Source organism: Hemiscyllium ocellatum (assembly GCF_020745735.1).
Source record: "Hemiscyllium ocellatum isolate sHemOce1 chromosome 40 unlocalized genomic scaffold, sHemOce1.pat.X.cur. SUPER_40_unloc_8, whole genome shotgun sequence".
In the NCBI taxonomy this organism is placed as follows: Eukaryota; Metazoa; Chordata; class Chondrichthyes; order Orectolobiformes; family Hemiscylliidae; genus Hemiscyllium; species Hemiscyllium ocellatum.
This window is the reverse complement of record NW_026867536.1, coordinates 196,843-219,031: the sequence shown is the minus strand read 5'-3', so window position 1 is coordinate 219,031 and position 22,189 is coordinate 196,843. Positions and strand designations below refer to the sequence as shown.

The following is a 22,189-nucleotide window of genomic DNA, read 5'->3' as shown; positions in this document are numbered from 1 at the left end:
TCAAGTGAGGGTATCGACAGAGGCACTGGATGGATATTGGGACAAAGTTAACTGGATAGAGCAAAGACTTGATGCTCAGGTGGAGAGCTGATGTCCCCTCAACGGGTTAAATGGACTCAATGTGTGTCCTAACAGTTCTGTAAAACTGTCACCACAGAGTTGACAAGGATTTTCAGACATGGCTGGGCCCAGTATTCCTTTCCCGTCCTTAGTCACCCTCCCCCTTGAGAAGGTTGGTGGTGAGCGGCCATCTTTGTTGTCAAGGGTCACTGGGAGAATGGGACTGAGAAACGTCTGGCAGACCAGGCCTGATGGGTTGAATGGCCTAATTTCTGCTCCTGTGCCTCATCACCCACCGCAGTCCATGTATTCCTTGCCCGTCCCTAGTTGCCCCCCTGGAGAAGGTGGGGGTGAGCTCCCTCCTTGACCCCCCCATGTGCTGTGGGTAGACCCACAATGCCCCTGAGGGAGGGGATTCCAGGATTCTGACCCAGCCACACTGAAGGGAGGGCGATATATTTCTGAGGCGGGATGGGGAGGGGCTCGGAGGGGAACTTGCAGGGGGCTGGTGTTCCCATGTACCTGCTGCCCCTTGTCCTTCGGGATGGAAGTGTTTGTCAGAGTCTAAGGTTGGCTCGATAGAGTTTCGTCATGTTATTTGGAGGATGACACTCAGCCCCAACTATAGAGATTTAAAATTGATCTTCAATCTAGGACAGGTCTTACATTCTCCTCCCAAGAACAATCAGGCTGGGTTTAATATTCAGTTATCTCCTCCGACAGTGCGGCGCTCCCTCAGCACTGACCCTCCGACAGTGCGGCACTCCCTCAGCACTGACCCTCCGACAGTGCGGCACTCCCTCAGCACTGACCCTCCGACAGTGCGGCAGTCCCTCAGTACTGACCCTCCGACAGTGCGGCACTCCCTCAGTACTGACCCTCCGACAGTGCGGCGCTCCCTCAGCACTGACCCTCCGACAGTGCGGCACTCCCTCAGCACTGACCCTCCGACAGTGTGGGTCTCCCTCAGTACTGACCCTCCGACAGTGCGGCACTCCCTCAGTACTGACCCTGGCTATGCAATGTTCCCTTGGTTCTGATTCCATCTCAGTTTCCATTAAAGTTTCCTCATTCCCATTTCTGCTCTATGTTGCCCTTGTTATATTTGCAATGAATCTGAACGTATCTCTCACCAACACGTAGTACCGTGTTTATCGCAATGTTTGTGTCCTCCGAGTTCCTCTTGAGAAACTCTTTGCATGGTCATATCCTGCGCAAACCTCTCATGACATGATCTGAGCTTTAAATTCCCCTGAAGTCATCCACATCTACTTGTTATGGTATCTCTTCAGGAAAGGGAGGTGATTTTAATCTGTAAAAATAACCTCCTGTGGGGATCGTGAAAAAGAGAGAACTCGCTGTGTGATAAATCCGACACCAGCCTCAAAGGTTCCTTCCCCACCGTCCTTCGGCTGACTTTGAGTTGTATTTTGTGTGATGTTTGATCGACCGACTGGCCGATTCCCCATCTTGTTTGTTCTGTCGCAAAATTCCAGCAACGCTGGTTCTTGTGGAGGGGTCTGGTCACCACCAGGCCCCAAGGATGTGTCTGCTTTGGAGAGGGGAACGGGAAAGGTGGAGGGGTGGTTTTAGCTCGGAAGGGAACTTGGCTAGACTGGATTTGTTTTCACTGGAACGCAGGCTAGGGGTTTTTAAGATTGTGAATGGCAGCGATAGAGTGGGAAGAGTGAGGCCTTTTATTCCCCCAGGGTGGTGGGGTCAATGACTAGAGGTCACAGGTTCAAGATACGAGGGGGTGGCGGGGGACAGGTTTAAAAGAGACATGTGAGGCAGGTTTTTCACACACACACGGGGGTGAGTGCCTGGAATGCGCGGCCAGGGGAGACGGACATAATAGCAGCGTTGAAGACGACATGGGTCTGGACCTAATGGGCCAATGAGTGGCAAATGTAGTTTAATTCAGATAGATGCGAGGTGCTGCATTTTGGGAAAGCAAATCTTAGCAGGAGTTATACACTTAATGGTAAGGTCCGAGGGAGTGTTGCTGAACAAAGAGACCTTGGAATGCAGGTTCATAGCTCCTTGAAAGTAGATTGGATTAGATTGCCTACAGCATGGAAACAGGCCCTCGGCCCAATAAGCCCACGCCAACCCTTCGAAGAGTAACCCACCCAGACCCATTACCCTACCTTATATTTACCCCGACATGGCAAATTAGCATAGCCAATCCACCCTAACCTTCACATCCCTGAACACTATGGGGGTAATTTAGCATGGCCAATCCACCCTAACCTTCACATCCCTGAACACAATGGGGTAATTTAGCATGGCCAATCCACCCTAACCTACACATCCCTGAACACTATGGGGTAATTTAGCATGGCCAATCCACCCTAACCTTCACATCCCTGAACACTATGGGGGTAATTTAGCATGGCCAATCCACCCTAACCTTCACATCCCTGAACACTATGGGTAATTTAGCATGGCCAACCCACCCTAACCTTCACATCCCTGAACACTATGGGGTAATTTAGCATGGCCAATCCACCCTAACCTTCACATCCCAGGGCACTATGGGTAATTTAGCATGGCCAATCCACCCTAACCTTCACATCCCTGGGCACTATGGGGGTAATTTAGCATGGCCAATCCACCCTAACCTTCACATCCCTGAACACTATGGGGGTAATTTAGCATGGACAATCCACCCTAACCTTCACATCCCTGGGCACTATGGGGTAATTTAGCATGGACAATCCACCCTAACCTTCACATCCCTGGGCACTATGGGTAATTTAGCATGGCCAATCCACCCTAACCTTCACATCCCTGGGCACTATGGGGTAATTTAGCATGGACAATCCACCCTAACCTTCACATCCCTGGGCACTATGGGGTAATTTAGCATGGCCAATCCACCCTAACCTACACATCCCTGAACACTATGGGGTAATTTAGCATGGCCAATCCACCCTAACCTACACATCCCTGAATACTATGGGGTAATTTAGCATGGCCAATCCACCTGAACCTGCACATCTTTGGACTATGGGAGGAAATAAGAGCAAACTCACCCAGACACGGGGTGAACGTACAAACTCCACGCAGACAGCTGCCCGAGGCTGGAATCGAACCTGGCTCCCTGGTACTGGATGGTAGCAGCAGTGCTAACCACTGAGCCACCGTGACGCCCCGGAAGTACGGTGATAAATAAAGGCAACTGGCATTCTTGCCTTCATCAGTTGGGTCACTGAGTATAAAGTTTAACAAGTTATGTTGCAGCTGTATAAAACTTTGGCCATATTTACAGTGTTGTGTGCATGTCTGGTCACCGCCTTATAGGAAGGATGTGGAGGTTTTGTCGAGAGTGCAAAAGAGGTTTACCAAGGATTAGAAATTGTATTTGATAAATACTAGGTTGTCTTGCACAAAGCGCTCACTTCAGGATCAATCAGTTGCCTTTTTATTTAAGAAGATGGGAGAAATGTACTACTTTGACCAATGGCTCAGTGGTGAGCACTGCTGCCTCACAGCGCCAGGGAGCTGGTTCGATTCCGCCCTCGGGCGACTGGCTGTGTGGAGTTTGATCATTCTCCCCGTGTCTGCGTGGGTTTCCTCCGGGTGCTCAGGTTTCCTCCCACAGTCCAAAGATGTGTAGGTTAGAATGGATTGGCCATGCTAAATTACCCCATAGTGTTCAGGGATGTGTAGGTTAGGGTGGAGTGGCCATGCTAAATTACCCATAGTGCTCAGGGATGTGTAGGTTAGGGTGGATTGGCCATGCTAAATTACCCATAGTGCTCAGGGATGTGTAGGTTAGGGTGGATTGGCTATGCTAAATTACCCATACTGTTCAGGGATGTGTAGGTTAGGGTGGATTGGCCATGCTAAATTACCCATAGTGTTCAGGGATGTGTAGGTTAGGGTGGATTGGCCATGCTAAATTACCCCATAGTGTTCAGGGATGTGTGGGTTAGGGTGGATTGGCCATGCTAAATTACCCCATAGTGTTCAGGGATGTGCAGGTCAGAATGGATTGGCCATGCTAAATTACCCATAGTGCTCAGGGATGTGCAGGTTAGAATGGATTGGCCATGCTAAATTACCCATAGTGCTCAGGGATGTGCAGGTTAGGGTGAATTGGCCATGCTAAATTACCCCATAGTGTTCAGGGATGTGTAGGTTAGGGTGGATTGGCCATGCTAAATTACCCCATAGTGTTCAGGGATGTGCAGGTTAGAATGGATTGGCCATGCTAAATTACCCATAGTGTTCAGGGATGTGTAGGTTAGGGTGGATTGGCCATGCTAAATTACCCCATAGTGTTCCGGGATGTGTAGGTTAGGGTGGATTGGCCATGCTAAATTACCCCATAGTGTTCAGGGATGTGTAGGTTAGGGTGGATTGGCCATGCTAAATTACCCCATAGTGTTCAGGGATGTGTAGGTTAGGGTGAATTGGCCATGCTAAATTACCCCATAGTGCTCAGGGATGTGCAGGTTAGGGTGGATTGGCCATGCTAAATTACCCCATAGTGCTCAGGAATGTGCAGGTTAGGGTGGATTGGCCATGCTAAATTACCCCATAGTGCTCAGGGATGTGCAGGTTAGGGTGGATTGGCCATGCTAAATTACCCCATAGTGTTCAGGGATGTGCAGGTTAGGGTGGATTGGCCATGCTAAATTACCCATAGTGTTCAGGGATGTGCAGGTTAGGGTGGATTGGCCATGCTAAATTACCCCATAGTGCTCAGGGATGTGTAGGTTATGGTGGATTGGCCATGCTAAATTACGCCATAGTGTTCAGGGATGTGTAGGTTATGGTGGATTGGCCATGCTAAATTACGCCATAGTGTTCAGGGATGTGTAGGTTAGGGTGGATTGGCCATGCTAAATTACCCATAGTGCTCAGGGATGTGCAGGTTCGGGTGGATTGGCCATACTAAATTACCCATAGTGCTCAGGGGTGTGTAGGTTAGGGTGAATTGGCCATGCTTAATTACCCATAGTGCTCAGGGGTGTGTAGGTTAGGGTGAATTGGCCATGCTAAATTACCCATAGTGCTCAGGGATGTGCAGGTTAGGGTGGATTGGATTTGCTAAATTACCCATAGTGCTCAGGGGTGTGTAGGTTAGGGTGAATTGGCCATGCTAAATTACCCATAGTGCTCAGGGATGTGCAGGTTAGGGTGGATTGGCCATGCTAAATTACCCATAGTGTTCAGGGATGTGGAGGTTAGGGTGGATTGGCCATGCTAAATTACCCCATAGTGTTCAGGGATGTGTAGGTTAGGGTGGATTGGCTATGCTAAATTACCCCATAGTGTTCAGGGATGTGTGGGTTAGGGTGGATTGGCCATGCTAAATTACCCCATAGTGTTCAGGGATGTGCAGGTTAGAATGGATTGGCCATGCTAAATTACCCATAGTGCTCAGGGATGTGCAGGTTAGAATGGATTGGCCATGCTAAATTACCCATAGTGCTCAGGGATGTGCAGGTTAGGGTGAATTGGCCATGCTAAATTACCCCATAGTGTTCAGGGATGTGTAGGTTAGGGTGGATTGGCCATGCTAAATTACCCCATAGTGTTCAGGGATGTGCAGGTTAGAATGGATTGGCCATGCTAAATTACCCATAGTGTTCAGGGATGTGTAGGTTAGGGTGGATTGGCCATGCTAAATTACCCCATAGTGTTCCGGGATGTGTAGGTTAGGGTGGATTGGCCATGCTAAATTACCCCATAGTGTTCCGGGATGTGTAGGTTAGGGTGGATTGGCCATGCTAAATTACCCCATAGTGTTCAGGGATGTGTAGGTTAGGGTGAATTGGCCATGCTAAATTACCCCATAGTGCTCAGGGATGTGCAGGTTAGGGTGGATTGGCCATGCTAAATTACCCCATAGTGCTCAGGAATGTGCAGGTTAGGGTGGATTGGCCATGCTAAATTACCCCATAGTGCTCAGGGATGTGCAGGTTAGGGTGGATTGGCCATGCTAAATTACCCCATAGTGTTCAGGGATGTGCAGGTTAGGGTGGATTGGCCATGCTAAATTACCCATAGTGTTCAGGGATGTGCAGGTTAGGGTGGATTGGCCATGCTAAATTACCCCATAGTGCTCAGGGATGTGTAGGTTATGGTGGATTGGCCATGCTAAATTACGCCATAGTGTTCAGGGATGTGTAGGTTATGGTGGATTGGCCATGCTAAATTACGCCATAGTGTTCAGGGATGTGTAGGTTATGGTGGATTGGCCATGCTAAATTACCCCATAGTGTTCAGGGATGTGTAGGTTAGGGTGGATTGGCCATGCTAAATTACCCATAGTGCTCAGGGATGTGCAGGTTCGGGTGGATTGGCCATACTAAATTACCCATAGTGCTCAGGGGTGTGTAGGTTAGGGTGAATTGGCCATGCTTAATTACCCATAGTGCTCAGGGGTGTGTAGGTTAGGGTGAATTGGCCATGCTAAATTACCCATAGTGCTCAGGGATGTGCAGGTTAGGGTGGATTGGCCATGCTAAATTACCCCATAGTGCTCAGGGGTGTGTAGGTTAGGGTGAATTGGCCATGCTAAATTACCCATAGTGCTCAGGGATGTGCAGGTTAGGGTGGATTGGCCATGCTAAATTACCCATAGTGCTCAGGGGTGTGTAGGTTAGGGTGAATTGGCCATGCTAAATTACCCATAGTGCTCAGGGATGTGTAGGTTAGGGTGGATTGGCCATGCTAAATTACCCATAGTGCTCAGGGATGTGTAGGTTAGGGTGGATTGGCCATGCTAAATTACCCATAGTGTTCAGGGATGTGGAGGTTAGGTGCATTAATCTGAGGTAAGTGTAGGCTAATAGGGTATTGGGAATGCATCTGGATGGGTTACTCTTCGGAGGGTCAGTGTGGACCTGTTAGGCCGAAGGGCCTGTTTCCACACTGTCGGGAATCTATATTACAGAAATGGATGACCCTCCATCTATCCCAGTGCTGACAGTTGAACATTCACGCCCTTGTGAGTTGCTGGGCATTCTCTAGACATTATGAGCTTCCATTTACCTCCCGGTGATCAGCTTCAGTATGTCCGATTTTATTACATTGTTATTTTCTTTCTACAACTTTTGAGTTCTCGCCTTTCTCCTTTATTCGTTTGCAATGTTTCTGTTTGCTACTGAAAGCAATACCTTTGACCGGCCCAATCTTTCCGTCTCCTTATTGGTGTGAGATCTCATCTGCATCTAACAGAGTCTGATCCCGTGCTCCCCTCAAGTTTTCCCCCTCTGCCTCCGTTCCCACTGCTCTGTTCATTTCTGTCGACGTTTTTTTTCCCCCGAAAATATCCTTTCTCAGCTCTTGAGACTCGATGCTGATCTAAGTTAAGTCTTGCGGGTTTGCCGGAATTCTATTTCTGAACGATTTCACAATCACCGTTTCCCTTGCATCATCGAAATTCATCTCTGTCTTCGGCGATCGGAGCCGCCGGACTCATGGTCTTTTCTCTTTCTCCCTCTGCACGCACCGCTAAGGCCAGGGAGGGGAGGGGGGGTGATTTCTTTCTCAAATCGAGAAGCTTCAAGATGGAGGCTCGGGCCTTGATTGTCACAGTTTCATAATCTGCAGGTTGTCCTTCTGATGAACTGGCGTACACGTCTCGGTTTGCACACACACTACCACTCAATCCAAGCCCCTTTTGCCTGCTTCGTCTTTCCAACTCTCTGTTGCAAGTAGAATCATCGAATTGTCCCCCTTCTGCGCTGCATAATCTAGAAATGGAGATCCTCTGGCTACTGACGCACCGACACATCCTTTACCCTGCTAGAAGTATTCATCATTTCGAACACCTCAATAAGGTCCCCTTCACCATTCCACCGAGGGTCAGGCTGATCTCCTTAACATTCCCCTTGCATCCCAAATCCCGCAACAGACGCTCCACCCCAGTGGAGCCTCACTTGTATCGTCACTCGTTAACCTCTTAGTCAGCTCGCAAACGTCCCCTTCCCAGCCACCTCTCAGACCATGTCCCGGAGTCGGGGGGGGGGGGGGGGGAGAGCTGAATTGTCACAAAATCAGGCAGCGGGTGTCATTTTTCTTTCTCTGGAACATCTCCTCAACCATTTCCCGCGGCAGGGGGGTGGTTTTCAGTGAGCGCACTTCGAGTAAGTCTCCTTCGAACCCTCTCCAACACTTTTCATGTCCTTCCTGAAATAAGACGGCCAGAACTGAACAGGATACTCCAAGTGTGGTCTGACCAGTAATTTGTAGAAGAGAAACATCACTTCCTTGCTTTCATACTTGAATACTTCTGTGTATAAACCCCAAGGTGAGCCCTCTGAGCAAGCGTTTCAGTTTGCCTGGCCAGAGAATGGTGCATGTGACCCTTGAGTTCTGTCTGCTCCCGTCACCCACCCACACACCCCGGCCTCAGAGTTGTAGCTGAAAATGTGTTGCTGGAAAAACGCAGCAGGTCAGGCAGCATCCAAGGAACAGGAAATTCGACGTTTCGGGCACAAGCCCTTCATCAGCCCTTTAACCAGCAACACATTTTCAGCTCTGATCTCCAGCATCTGCAGACCTCACTTTTTACTCAGAGTTGTACCACGGAACCTGTATCATGTCTCTGTTTCATTTGCTAAAATTTAGTCACCCTTTGCTCCACGTTGCAACTCAAAATGAGGGAACATATCTTTCAATTCCATTCTCTGTAGTTTGGAAGCACAGATGTCTAATTAAAACAAACAGACAAGAGTTTAATTCAGATAAATGCGAGATGCTGCATTTTGGGAAAGCAAATCTTAGCAGGACTTATCCACTTAATGGTAAGGTCCTAGGGAGTGTTGCTGAACAAAGAGACCTTGGAGTGCAGGTTCATAGCTCCTTGAAAGTGGAGTCCCAGGTAGATAGGATAGTGAAGGCAGCGTTTGGTATGCCTTCCTTTATTGGTCAGAGTATTGAGTACAGGAGTTGGGAGGTCATGTTGCGGCTGTACAGGACATTGGTTAGGCCACTGTTGGAATATTGGGTGCAATTCTGGTCTCCTTCCTATCGGAAAGATGTGAAACTTGAAAGGGTTCAGAAAAGATTGACAAGGATGTTGCCAGGGTTGGAGGGTCTGAGCTACAGGGAGAGGCTGAACAGGCTGGGGCTGTTTTCCCTGGAGCGTCGGAGGCTGAGGGGTGAATTTATAGAGGTTTATAAAATCATGAGGGGTATGGATAGGGTAAATAGACAAAGTCTTTTCCCTGGGGTGGGGGAGTCCAGAACTAGAGGGGCATAGGTTTAGGGTGAGAGGGGAAAGATATAAAAGAGACCTAAGGGGCAACTTTTTCCCCCAGAGGGTGGTACGTGTATGGAATGAGCTGCCAGAGGAAGTGGTGGAGGCTGGTACAATTACAGCATTTAAGAGGCATCTGGATGGGTTTATGAATAGGAAGGGTTTGGGGGGATATGGGCTGGGTGCTGGCAGGTGGGACTAGATTGGGTTGGGATATCTGGGTCAGCATGGACGGGTTGGGCCGAAGGGTCTGATTCTGTGTTGGTGAGTATCGAGTTGTCTCTATGACTCGATAACTCTAAATTCCACACTGGAATAAGTATCATCTCCTAATTATTTGTTCTCCCTTTACCTCTTCTCACTCGTCAAGTCACGTTGTCTGAGTTCTCTTTTTCTTCCTAACTCAAGCTTTTTTACATCCCATCTCCTTTTCTGTCTCCACTTTTGCATTCTCTTTTACGAGTTTCAGGTTTCCTCCTTTTAATGCTAAATATGACTTCAAGCATCTCATCCTGATGAGACCCTGCATTCGTTTTCCCCTTCAAAGCATCTTGTAATTATTGAAATGTGGTTACCATTGAATATATTCAGCGACTGACCGGGCCAGAGGCTGCCAGTGTACTTTCAACAAAGGAGCGCAAGTTTACTCTGCAAACTAACAAAGCTGTGTGACAACGTGAGAGTATCTTGTCATAAACAGCAAAATGGCCAGTTCAATCCATGTTTTCCCCAGCAACGTCCTTGATGGATACTCAACCCCAGTGAAATGTCACTCCTATCTTCACGTGTTAACCTCTTACTCAGCTCACAAATGTCCCGGAGTCGTGACAGCTGAATTATCATGAAATTAGGCAGACAATGTCATTTTTGGAGCATTCCATGCACTGTTGTACAGTTTCATAATCTGCAGATTGTTCTTCTGACGAACTGGAGTACACATCCAGGCACGTTACAAGATACTCTAACACTTCAGTCGCACTGGCTAGTGACAGAAGTGCCCTCCTTTGTGTCCGTATCTTGGACAGGTATAACATGCCCCCGGCATGTCGAACCATGCCAGTCTGGGATGACAGGGAGGGGGGGCACTTTCTACCAATGTCGCAAGAAGCGTAATGCCATTCTGTGTTCCGCAGGGTAAATACCACCCTCTTCTCCCTGCCAGCTCACACTCGCTCCATCTCTGCTCGACTCCCACTCACACCTGTGATCGGAGGCATGGTGGCTCAGTGGTTAGCACCGCTGCCTCCCAGTGCCAGGGTCCCAGGTTCGATCCCAGCCTCGGACGACTGTCTGTGTGGAGTTTGGACATTCTCATCGTGTCTGCGGGGGTTTCTTCCCACTATCCAAGGATGTGCAGGTTAGGGTGGATTGGCCATGCTAAATTGCCGCATAGTGTTCAGGGATGTGTAGGTTAGGGTGGATTGGCCCTGCTAAATTACCCCATAGTGTTCAGGGATGTGTAGGTTAGGGTGGATTGGCCATGCTAAATTACCCCATAGTGTTCAGGGATGTGTAGGTTAGGGTGGATTGACCATGCTAAATTACCCATAGTGTTCAGGGATGTGTAGGTTAGGGTGGATTGGCCATGCTAAATTACCCCATAGTGTTCAGGGATGTGTAGGTTAGGGTGGATTGGCCATGCTAAATTACCCCATAGTGTTCAGGGATGTGCAGGTTAGGGTGGATTGGCCATGCTAAATTACCCCATAGTGTTCAGGGATGTGTAGGTTAGGGTGGATTGACCATGCTAAATTACCCCATAGTGCTCAGGGATGTGTAGGTTAGGCTGGATTGGCCATGCTAAATTACCCATAGTGTTCAGGGATGTGTAGGTTAGGCTGGATTGGCCATGCTAAATTACCCATAGTGTTCAGGGATGTGTAGGTTAGGGTGGATTGGCCATGCTAAATTACCCATAGTGTTCAGGGATGTGCAGGTTAGGGTGGATTGGCCATGCTAAATTACCCATAGTGCTCAGGGATGTGTAGGTTAGGGTGGATTGGCCATGCTAAATTACCCATAGTGCTCAGGGATGTGCAGGTTAGGGTGGATTACTCAGGGGTAAATGTAGAGTAATGGGGTGGGGAAATGGGTCTGGGTGGGTTACTCTTTGGGGGAGGTCAGTGTGGATGTATTGGGCCGAAGGGCCTGTTTCCACAATGTCGGGATTCACAAAAAAAACGAGATTCTAATCCCGGAGATGAAGGGCTTGTCATTTGAGGAGGGGGTTGAGGGCTCTGAGTCTGTACTCGATGGAGTCTGGAAGGACATGGGGGATCTGATTGGAACTCTGAGAATCCTGAGGGGCCTGGATAGAGGGGAGGTGGGGAAGAGGTTTCCACCCGGAGGGGGGAGACTAGGCACAGCCTCCGAGCGAAGGGAAGAAAGTGAGACGGGGAGGAATTTGTTCGGGTGGACGGCGTGGGGAATCTGTGGGACTCAGAGGGACGGTCATTGGGTGTATTTAAGACGGAGATAATAGGTTCCTAATTCGTGAGGGGCTGAAGGGTCATGGGGCGGGGTCAGGAGAATGGGAGACACCATAGCGCGTCGGAGCAGAGCCGATGGTCCGAATGGCCTAATTCTCCGCCTGTGGGGTCCCCGAGAGACCGCTCCCCTGGGGTGACCTGACTGCCTCAGATCAACAGCCCTCCCGGGGACCCCCAACAGCCCATTCCACTTCCCAGTTCGAGTGGATTTGCAAATGTTGTTTTCGTGCGAGACCTCAAATTTCGCAACGGGGCCCCATCTCAATATAGATTCGTCATCCTCACGGCCGTCTTCTTGTGGTTTCCCATCTTTCTGCTGGTGCGATGTTTTCAACACCAGCTTCCTCCCTGAGTCAGAAACATGTGGGGTGTGAGAGAGAGAGAGAGACGCGGAGAGAGTGAGGGAGAAAGGCAGATGGAGGGCAGAGTGAGAGAGGGAGAGAGACAGAGAGTGAGAGAGATGGAGAGGGAGGGAGAGAGAGAGAGAGAGTGAGAGACAGTGAGAGGGAGGGAGAGAGAGATCATGAGTGAGAGAGCGAGAGAGACACAGTGAGAGAGAGAGAGAAAGAGGAAGAGAAAGATACAGTGAGAGACAGAGAGAGAGGGAGAGAAAGATACAGTGAGTGAGAGAGAGAAAGATACAGTGAGTGAGAGAGAGAGAAAGATACAGTGAGAGAGAGAGAGAGGGAGAGAAAGATACAGTGAGAGAGAGAGAGAGAGAGAAAGATACAGTGAGTGAGAGAGAGAGAGATGGAGAGAAAGATACAGTGTGAGAAAGAGAGAGAGAGACGGGAGACTCGGAGAGAGTGAGGGAGAAAGGCAAATGGAGGGCAAAATGAGAGAGGGAGAGAGACAGTGAGTGAGAGAGGTGGAGAGGGAGGGAGAGAGAGAGACAGTGAGAAGGAGGGAGAGAGAGATAATGAGTGAGAGAGAGGGAGAGAGAGACACGGAGAGAGAGAGAGACACTGAGAGAGAGAGAAAGAGGAAAAGAAAGATACAGTGAGAGAGAGAGAGAGAGGGAGAGAAAGATACAGTGAGTGAGAGAGAGGGAGAAAGAGACACTGAGAGAGAGAGGGAGAGAGACACACATTGAGAGAGAGAAAGAGGGAGAGGGAGAGAAAGAGACACAGAGAGAGAAAGAGAAAGAGAGGGGGGGGGAGAGAGACACACAGTGTGAGAGAGACAGAGAAAGAGAGAGGGAGAGAGAGAGAGAGGGAGAGAGAGTCACAGTGTGAGAGAGCGAGGGGGAGAGAGAGAGAGAGAGAGAGAGCGGGAGGCAGAGAGAAACCGAAAAGGGTAAGAGACTGCGAGAAGGAACGAGGCAGACAGAGCAGGGAAAACGAATCCAGGATGGAGATGACAAGGCAGACAAAGATATGCAGAGAGATGGTGGATGGTGAAAGGGAGAGAGAGATGAGGGGAGAGAGAGATGAAGATAAGGAGAGAGAGTGTACGGAGTTGACACTGAGATAAGGAGGGGGAACAGAGAGAGACTGAGATAAGGAGAGAGAGAGAAGGCAGGGGGAGACAAGGAGAGAGAACAGGGAGAGACTGTGATAAGGAGAGAGAGAAAGAGAGAGAGGGCAGGGGGAGACAAGGAGAGGGAACAGAGAGAGACTGAGATAAGGAGAGAGAGAAAGAGAGAGAGGGCAGGGGGAGACAAGGAGAGGGAACAGGGAGAGACTGAGATAAGGAGAGAGAGAGAAGGCAGGGGGAGACAAGGAGAGAGAACAGGGAGAGACTGTGATAAGGAGAGAGAGAAAGAGAGAGAGGGCAGGGGGAGACAAGGAGAGGGAACAGAGAGAGACTGAGATAAGGAGACAGAGAGAAGGCAGGGGGAGACAAGGAGAGAGAACAGGGAGAGACTGTGATAAGGAGAGAGAGAAAGAGAGAGAGGGCAGGGGGAGACAAGGAGAGGGAACAGGGAGAGACTGAGATAAGGAGAGAGAGAGAGAGCGGGGGAGACAAGGAGAGGGAACAGGGAGAGACTGAGATCAGGAGAGGGAGAGAGAGAGCAGGGGAGACAAGGAGAGGGAACAGGGAGAGACTGAGATCAGGAGAGGGAGAGAGAGAGAGAGTCGGGAGAGACTAAGATCAGAGAGAGACAGACAGACAGATAGGCAGGACATGGGGAGTCTATGAGATAAGGAGACAGGATACGGGGAGACTGAACTATGGAGAGAGAGAGAGGATGGGGAGAGTCTGCGTTAAGGCAAAAGAGAGACAGAGAGACAGACAGAATGGGGAAGACTCAGGAATAAGGAGAGAGAGAGAGGATGAGGGAGACTGTGAGATACATAAATCGAGAAAGAATAGGGATGAGACTGAGATAAGGAGAGAGAGAGAGAGAGAGGACAGTGGTAGACCAAAACGGCACACAATACTCCATATGGTCTCACTGAGGCCCCTGTACAATTGCATCAAAACTTACAAGACAGATTGCTGCCATTATCGCCTCTCCAGGCATAATGAGTTTCCCTCTGTCTCCTTTGTGATCAGACCTGGCTCACAGGCAGCCGAACCTTTCTCTGCTTCGACGTTGGCAACGCTCACTTGAAAATGTGAGAAATTTCCCCCCCGGGATGGAATCTTTCTGTCCGCCTGGAGGTGTAGAGACCCTCAGGTTAAACCCGCCACCAGTCGGTCTCTCTCACGAGTGAAATAGTGGCCTTGTGGGTCTTGTGGGACCATGGCAACGTATCCCAGGCTCCGGCCCGAAAACGTCGACTCTCCCGCTCCCTCGATCACGGGCCTGACCCACTGGGCTTTCCCAGGGCCACACTCTCAACTCTGACCCCCAGCATCTCCAGGCCTCCTACCGTCTGGTTGTGACATTTATACTCAATGAATCCCGAGTGTCAGAGAAAAGGCCAAGTCATTAAGAGAGCTTCGAAATGGGCGGCTGCTCCCGGGCGTGATGATGGAGTTGTTGTTAAAATAGAACTACCGGTGTGGTTGACTGATGTTCTTTTGGGAAGGCCATGTGTTGTCTACATGTGAATCCAGACCCACAGCAATGAGCTGGGGTTCCTTCTGTTCACTTATGGGATGTGGGCATTGCTGCCCGTCCTTAGTTGCCCCCCCCTGCCGCCTTGAGAAGGTGGTGGTGAGTGGCCATCTTTGTTGTCAAGGGTCACTGGGAGAATGGGACTGAAAGACGTCTGGCAGACCAGGCCTGATGGGTTGAATGGCCTAATTTCTGCTCCTGTGCCTCGTCACCCGCCACAGTCCATGTATTCCTTGCCCGTCCCAAGTTGCCCCCCCCTTGAGAAGGTGGGGGTGAGCTCCTTCCTTGACCCCCCATGTGCTGTGGGCTGACCCACAATGCCCCTGAGGGAGGGGATTCCAGGATTCTGACCCAGCCACACTGAAGGGACGGTGATATATTTCCGAGGCGGGATGGGGAGGGGGCTCGGAGGGGAACTCGCAGGGGGCTGGTGTTCCCATGTACCTGCTGCCCCTTGTCTTTCTGGATGGAAGTGGCCGTGGGGTTTGGAAGGTGCTGCCTGAGGGTCTTTGGGGGATTTCTGCAGGACACCTTGTAGATGGTGCACACCGCTGCTACTGAGCGTCGGCAGGGGGGAGGGAGGGAGGGAGGGGGTGTTTGTGGGTGGGGGGCCAATCCCGCAGGGGGTGGGGCGCTGCTTTGTCCCTGGATGGGATCGAGCTTCTTGAGTGTTGTTGGAGCTGCCCCCACCCAGGGGCAAGTGGGGAGTATTCCCTCCCCCTCCTGACCTGGGCCTTGGAGATGGTGGGACAGGCTTTGGGGGGAGAGTCAGGAGGGGAGTGACTCGCTGCAGGATTCCCAGCCTCTGACCCTGCTCTTGGAGCCGCTGGGTTTATGTGGGCGAGCCCAGTTAATACAGAAACTGAAAGAGTGGGTCAGAGGCTGGGAATCCTGACAGCGATGAACTCATCTCCTTCACTCTTCAGTATTGTCAATAAGTGGATGTCATGTTGCGGCTGTACAGGACATTGGTTAGGCCACTGTTGGAATATTGGGTGCAATTCTGGTCTCCTTCCTATCGGAAAGATGTTGTGAAACTTGAAAGGGTTCAGAAAAGATTTACAAGGATATTGCCAGGGTTGGAGGGTCTGAGCTACAGGGAGAGGCTGAACAGGCTGGGGCTGTTTTCCCTGGAGCGTCGGAGGCTGAGGGGTGACCTTATAGAGGTTTATAAAATCATGAGGGACATGGATAGGGTAAATAGACAAAGTATTTTCCCCTGGGGTGGGGGAGTCCAGAACTAGAGGGGCATAGGTTTAGGGTGAGAGGGGAAAGATATAAAAGAGACCTAAGGGGCAACTTTTTCCCCCAGAGGGTGGTACGTGTATGGAATGAGCTGCCAGAGGAAGTGGTGGAGGCTGGTACAATTACAGCATTTAAGAGGCATCAGGATGGGTATATGAATAGGAAGGGTTTGGGGGGATATGGGCCGGGTGCTGGCAGGTGGGACTAGATTGGGTTGGGATATCTGGTCAGCACGGACGGGTTGGGCCGAAGGGTCTGTTTCCGTGCTGTGACTCTACATTGCACTGAGACAGAGAGATGTGCGGCTGAATCTGGAGAGGAATTAGACATGACCCCTCTCTCCGTCTCTCCATATCTAGAAGCACTGCAGCCCCCAGAGATCTGTTACGTGTTGGATGCTGTTCTCTTCGTCTATGGGATTGTGTTAACAGCTCTCTACTGCCGTCTTAAGGTAAGGCCCAAGGAACAGGGGAGTCAGTGTGAGGGAGCTGGATTAACATCAGGAGAGATACTGTCAGTAACACAGGGCACTGGGGGGGAGAGGGGCTACTGAGTGACAGTGTGAGGGAGCTGGATTAACATCAGGAGAGATACAGTCAGTAACACAGGGCGCTGGGGGGGAGAGGGGTTACTGAGTGACAGTGTGAGGGAGCTGGATTAACATCAGGAGAGATACAGTCAGTAACACAGGGCGCTGGGGGGAGAGGGGTTACTGAGTGACAGTGTGAGGGAGCTGGATTAACATCAGGAGAGATACAGTCAGTAACACAGGGCGCTGCGGGGGGAGAGGGGTTACTGAGTGACAGTGTGAGGGAGCTGGATTAACATCAGGAGAGATACAGTCAGTAACACAGGGCACTGGGGGGAGGAGGGGTTACTGAGTGACAGTGTGAGGGAGCTGGATTAACATCAGGAGAGATACAGTCAGTAACACAGGGCGCTGGGGGGGGAGAGGGGTTACTGAGTGACAGTGTGAGGGAGCTGGATTAACATCAGGAGAGATACAGTCAGTAACACAGGGCACTGGGGGGGAGAGGGGTTACTGAGTGACAGTGTGAGGGAGCTGGATTAACATCAGGAGAGATACAGTCAGTAACACAGGGCACTGGGGGGAGGAGGGGTTACTGAGTGACAGTGTGAGGGAGCTGGATTAACATCAGGAGAGATACAGTCAGTAACACAGGGCACTGGGGGGGAGAGGGGTTACTGAGTGACAGTGTGAGGGAGCTGGATTAACATCAGGAGAGATACAGTCAGTAACACAGGGCACTGGGGGGGAGAGGGGTTACTGAGTGACAGTGTGAGGGAGCTGGATTAACATCAGGAGAGATACAGTCAGTAACACAGGGCACTGGGGGGGAGAGGGGTTACTGAGTGACAGTGTGAGGGGGCTGGATTAACATCAGGAGAGATACAGTCAGTAACACAGGGCGCTGGGGGGGAGAGGGGTTACTGAGTGACAGTGTGAGGGAGCTGGATTAACATCAGGAGAGATACAGTCAGTAACACAGGGCACTGGGGGGGAGAGGGGTTACTGAGTGACAGTGTGAGGGAGCTGGATTAACATCAGGAGAGATACAGTCAGTAACACAGGGCACTGGGGGGAGAGGGGTTACTGAGTGACAGTGTGAGGGGGCTGGATTAACATCAGGAGAGATACAGTCAGTAACACAGGGCACTGGGGGGAGAGGGGTTACTGAGTGACAGTGTGAGGGAGCTGGATTAACATCAGGAGAGATACAGTCAGTAACACAGGGCGCTGGGGGGAGAGGGGTTACTGAGTGACAGTGTGAGGGGGCTGGATTAACATCAGGAGAGATACAGTCAGTAACACGTGGTGCTGGGGGGGAGAGGGGTTACTGAGTGACAGTGTGAGGGAGCTGGATTAACATCAGGAGAGATACAGTCAGTAACACAGGGCGCTGGGGGGAGAGGGGTTACTGAGTGACAGTGTGAGGGGGCTGGATTAACACCAGGAGAGATACAGTCAGTAACACAGGGCCCTGGGGGGAGAGGGGTTACTGAGTGACAGTGTGAGGGAGCTGGATTAACATCAGGAGAGATACAGTCAGTAACACAGGGCACTGGGGGGAGGAGGGGTTACTGAGTGACAGTGTGAGGGAGCTGGATTAACATCAGGAGAGATACAGTCAGTAACACAGGGCGCTGGGGGGAGAGGGGTTACTGAGTGACAGTGTGAGGGTGCTGGATTAACATCAGGAGAGATACAGTCAGTAACACAGGGCGCTGGGGGGGGAGAGGGGTTACTGAGTGACAGTGTGAGGGAGCTGGATTAACATCAGGAGAGATACAGTCAGTAACACAGGGCACTGGGGGGGAGAGGGGTTACTGAGTGCCAGTGTGAGGGAGCTGGATTAACATCAGGAGAGATACAGTCAGTAACACAGGGCGCTGAGGGGAGAGGGGTTACTGAGTGACAGTGTGAGGGAGCTGGATTAACATCAGGAGAGATACAGTCAGTAACACAGGGCGCTGTGGGGGGAGAGGGGTTACTGAGTGACAGTGTGAGGGAGCTGGATTAACATCAGGAGAGATACAGTCAGTAACACAGGGCACTGGGGGGGAGAGGGGTTACTGAGTGACAGTGTGAGGGAGCTGGATTAACATCAGGAGAGATACAGTCAGTAACACAGGGCGCTGGGGGGAGAGGGGTTACTGAGTGACAGTGTGAGGGAGCTGGATTAACATCAGTAGGGATACAGTCAGTAACACAGGGCGCTGGGGAGGGAGAGGGGTTACTGAGTGACAGTGTGAGGGAGCTGGGTTAACATCAGGAGAGATACAGTCAGTAACACAGGGCGCTGGGGGGGGGAGAGGGGTTACTGAGTGACAGTGTGAGGGAGCTGGATTAACATCAGGAGAGATACAGTCAGTAACACAGGGCGCTGGGGAGGGAGAGGGGTTACTGAGTGACAGTGTGTGGGAGCTGGATTAACATCAGGAGAGATACAGTCAGTAACACAGGGCACTGGGTGGGAGAGGGGTTACTGAGTGACAGTTTGAGGGAGCTGGATTCACATCAGGAGAGATACAGTCAGTAACACAGGGCACTGGGTGGGAGAGGGGTTACTGAGTGACAGTGTGAGGGAGCTGGATTCACATCAGGAGAGATACAGTCAGTAACACAGGGCGCTGCGGGGAGAGGGGTTACAGAGTGACAGTGTGAGGGAGCTGGATTAACATCAGGAGAGATACAGTCAGTAACACAGGGCGCTGCGGGGAGAGGGGTTACTGAGTGACAGTGTGAGGGAGCTGGATTAACATCAGGAGAGATACAGTCAGTAACACAGGGCACTGGGGGGGAGAGGGGTTACTGAGTGACAGTGTGAGGGAGCTGGATTAACATCAGGAGAGATACAGTCAGTAACACAGGGCGCTGGTGGGGAGAGGGGTTACTGAGTGACAGTGTGAGGGAGCTGGGTGAATATCACACTTTCTTAAAAGGGAAATGAATGAGAGATACGCAGGGAGGAGGGGGCTTTGAGCTGTCCACATGTCCTAAGATGATTAACCCTTTGACTCCTTAATTTAACGCAGCTCCAGATGCGCAGGAAGGGAGCAGAGGCAACATCGGTGTATGAGGTAATCAATATGGGCGATATTTCAGGGCAGGGGTGTGTGTGAGGGGGTGAATCCCCCTCCGATAGGGGGAACAGACTGCCCGGTGTGTGTAAATGGGGAGAGGGTGGGTGAGGGGGTGAATCCCCCTCCGATAGGGGGAACAGACTGCCCGGTGTGTGTAAATGGGGAGAGGGTGGGTGAGGGGGTTAATCCCCCTCCGATAGGGGGAACAGACTGCCCGGTGTGTGTGAATGGGGAGAGGGTGGGTGAGGGGGTTAATCCCCCTCCGATAGGGGGAACAGACTGCCCGGTGTGTGTAAATGGGGAGAGGGTGGGTGAGGGGGTTAATCCCCCTCCGATAGGGGGAACAGACTGCCCGGTGTGTGTGAATGGGGAGAGGGTGGATGAGGGGGCTAATCCCCCTCCGATAGGGGGAACAGACTGCCCGGTGTGTGTGAATGGGGAGGGGGTGGGTGAGGGGGTTAATCCCCCTCCGATAGGGGGAACAGACTGCCCGGTGTGTGTGAATGGGGAGAGGGTGGGTGAGGGGTTAATGAATGAATGTGTTTTTGTGTGACAGGAGATCAGTGCCCATCAGAAGGACATTTATCATGAACTAAAACCAGGGAAAGTGGAGACTCGCAAAGAAATGCCGGTGAGGAGAAATTTAGATTTTAATCCTTCCTGTCTCTGCACTTTCAGAGAGAATGTTCTCACACAGCCTTCGGTGTTTGTATCTAACCCCGTGCTGTCCCTGTCCCTGGGAGTGTTTGATGGGGACAGTGTAGAGGGAGCTTTACTCTGTATCTAACCCCGTGCTTCCCTGTCCTGGGAGTGTTTGATGGGGGACAGTGTAGAGGGAGCTTTACTCTGTATCTAACCCCGTGCTGTCCCTGTCCTGGGAGTGTTTGATGGGGGACAGTGTAGAGGGAGCTTTACTCTGTATCTAACCCCGTGCTTCCCTGTCCTGGGAGTGTTTGATGGGGGACAGTGTAGAGGGAGCTTTACTCTGTATCTAACCCCGTGCTTCCCTGTCCTGGGAGTGTTTGATGGGGGACAGTGTAGAGGGAGCTTTACTCTGTATCTAACCCCGTGCTTCCCTGTCCTGGGAGTGTTTGATGGGGGGACAGTGTAGAGGGAGCTTTACTCTGTATCTAACCCCTTGCTGTCCCTGTCCCTGGGAGTGTTTGATGGGGACAGTGTAGAGGGAGCTTTACTCTGTATCTAACCCCGTGCTTCCCTGTCCTGGGAGTGTTTGATGGGGGACAGTGTAGAGGGAGCTTTACTCTGTATCTAACCCCGTGCTGTCCCTGTCCTGGGAGTGTTTGATGGGGGACAGTGTAGAGGGAGCTTTACTCTGTATCTAACCCCGTGCTTCCCTGTCCTGGGAGTGTTTGATGGGGGACAGTGTAGAGGGAGCTTTACTCTGTATCTAACCCCGTGCTTCCCTGTCCTGGGAGTGTTTGATGGGGGACAGTGTAGAGGGAGCTTTACTCTGTATCTAACCCCGTGCTTCCCTGTCCTGGGAGTGTTTGATGGGGGGACAGTGTAGAGGGAGCTTTACTCTGTATCTAACCACGTGCTGTCCCTGTCCTAAGGTGTTATTAATCTCCGATGTTGATACCGCACTCTAATGTGTGTTTCTATCTCATTCTGTCCCCATCCAGAAAGAAGAAGGAATTTACACGGTGAGAGTTTCCATTTTGTCTATCTCTCTCTCTCTCTGTGACAGTCTCTCTAACCTGCCCCCCTCTCTCTCTCTCTGTGACAGTCTCTCTAACCTGCCCCTCTCTCTCTCTCTCTCTGTGACAGTCTCTCTAACCTGCCCCCCTCTCTCTCTCTCTGTGACAGTCTCTCTAACCTGCCCCTCTCTCTCTCTCTCTCTCTCTGTAACTGTCTCTCTAACCTGCCCCCCTCTCTCTCTCTCTGTGACAGTCTCTCTAACCTGCCCCTCTCTCTCTCTCTCTCTCTGTAACTGTCTCTCTAACCTGCCCCTCTCTCTCTCTGTGTAAAAAATGAGGTCTGCAGATGCTGGAGATCACAGCTGCAAATGTGTTGCTGGTCAAAGCACAGCAGGTTAGGCAGCATCTCAGGAATAGAGAATTCAACGTTTCGAGCATAAGCCCTTCATATGCTCGAAACGTTGAATTCTCTATTCCTGAGATGCTGCCTAACCTGCTGTGCTTTGACCAGCAACACATTTGCACCTCTCTCTCTCTGTGACAGTCTCTCTAACCTGCCCCTCTCTCTCTCTCTCTGTGACAGTCTCTCTAACCTGCCCCCCTCTCTCTCTCTCTGTGACAGTCTCTCTAACCTGCCCCTCTCTCTCTCTCTCTGTGACAGTCTCTCTAACCTGCCCCTCTCTCTCTCTCTCTGTGACAGTCTTTCTAACCTGCCCCCCTCTCTCTCTCTCTCTGTGACAGTCTCTCTAACCTGCCCCTCTCTCTCTCTCTCTCTGTGACAGTCTCTCTAACCTGCCCCCCTCTCTCTCTCTCTGTGACAGTCTCTCTAACCTGCCCCTCTCTCTCTCTCTCTCTCTGTAACTGTCTCTCTAACCTGCCCCTCTCTCTCTCTCTCTGTGAC

General features: G+C 51.1%; 1 protein-coding gene across 1 annotated transcript in view; it reads left to right on the top strand.

Moving 5' to 3' along the window:
* LOC132808849 (high affinity immunoglobulin epsilon receptor subunit gamma-like) overlaps positions 1-22,189 on the top strand; it is a 47,672-nt gene that overhangs the window by 8,082 nt on the left and 17,401 nt on the right. Inside the window, exons 2-5 of the mRNA XM_060822286.1 lie at positions 16,384-16,475; positions 19,583-19,627; positions 20,187-20,261; positions 21,274-21,294. Of these exons, the coding sequence (XP_060678269.1) occupies positions 16,384-16,475; positions 19,583-19,627; positions 20,187-20,261; positions 21,274-21,294 (233 nt within the window). The remainder of the gene's footprint in view (positions 1-16,383; positions 16,476-19,582; positions 19,628-20,186; positions 20,262-21,273; positions 21,295-22,189) is intronic.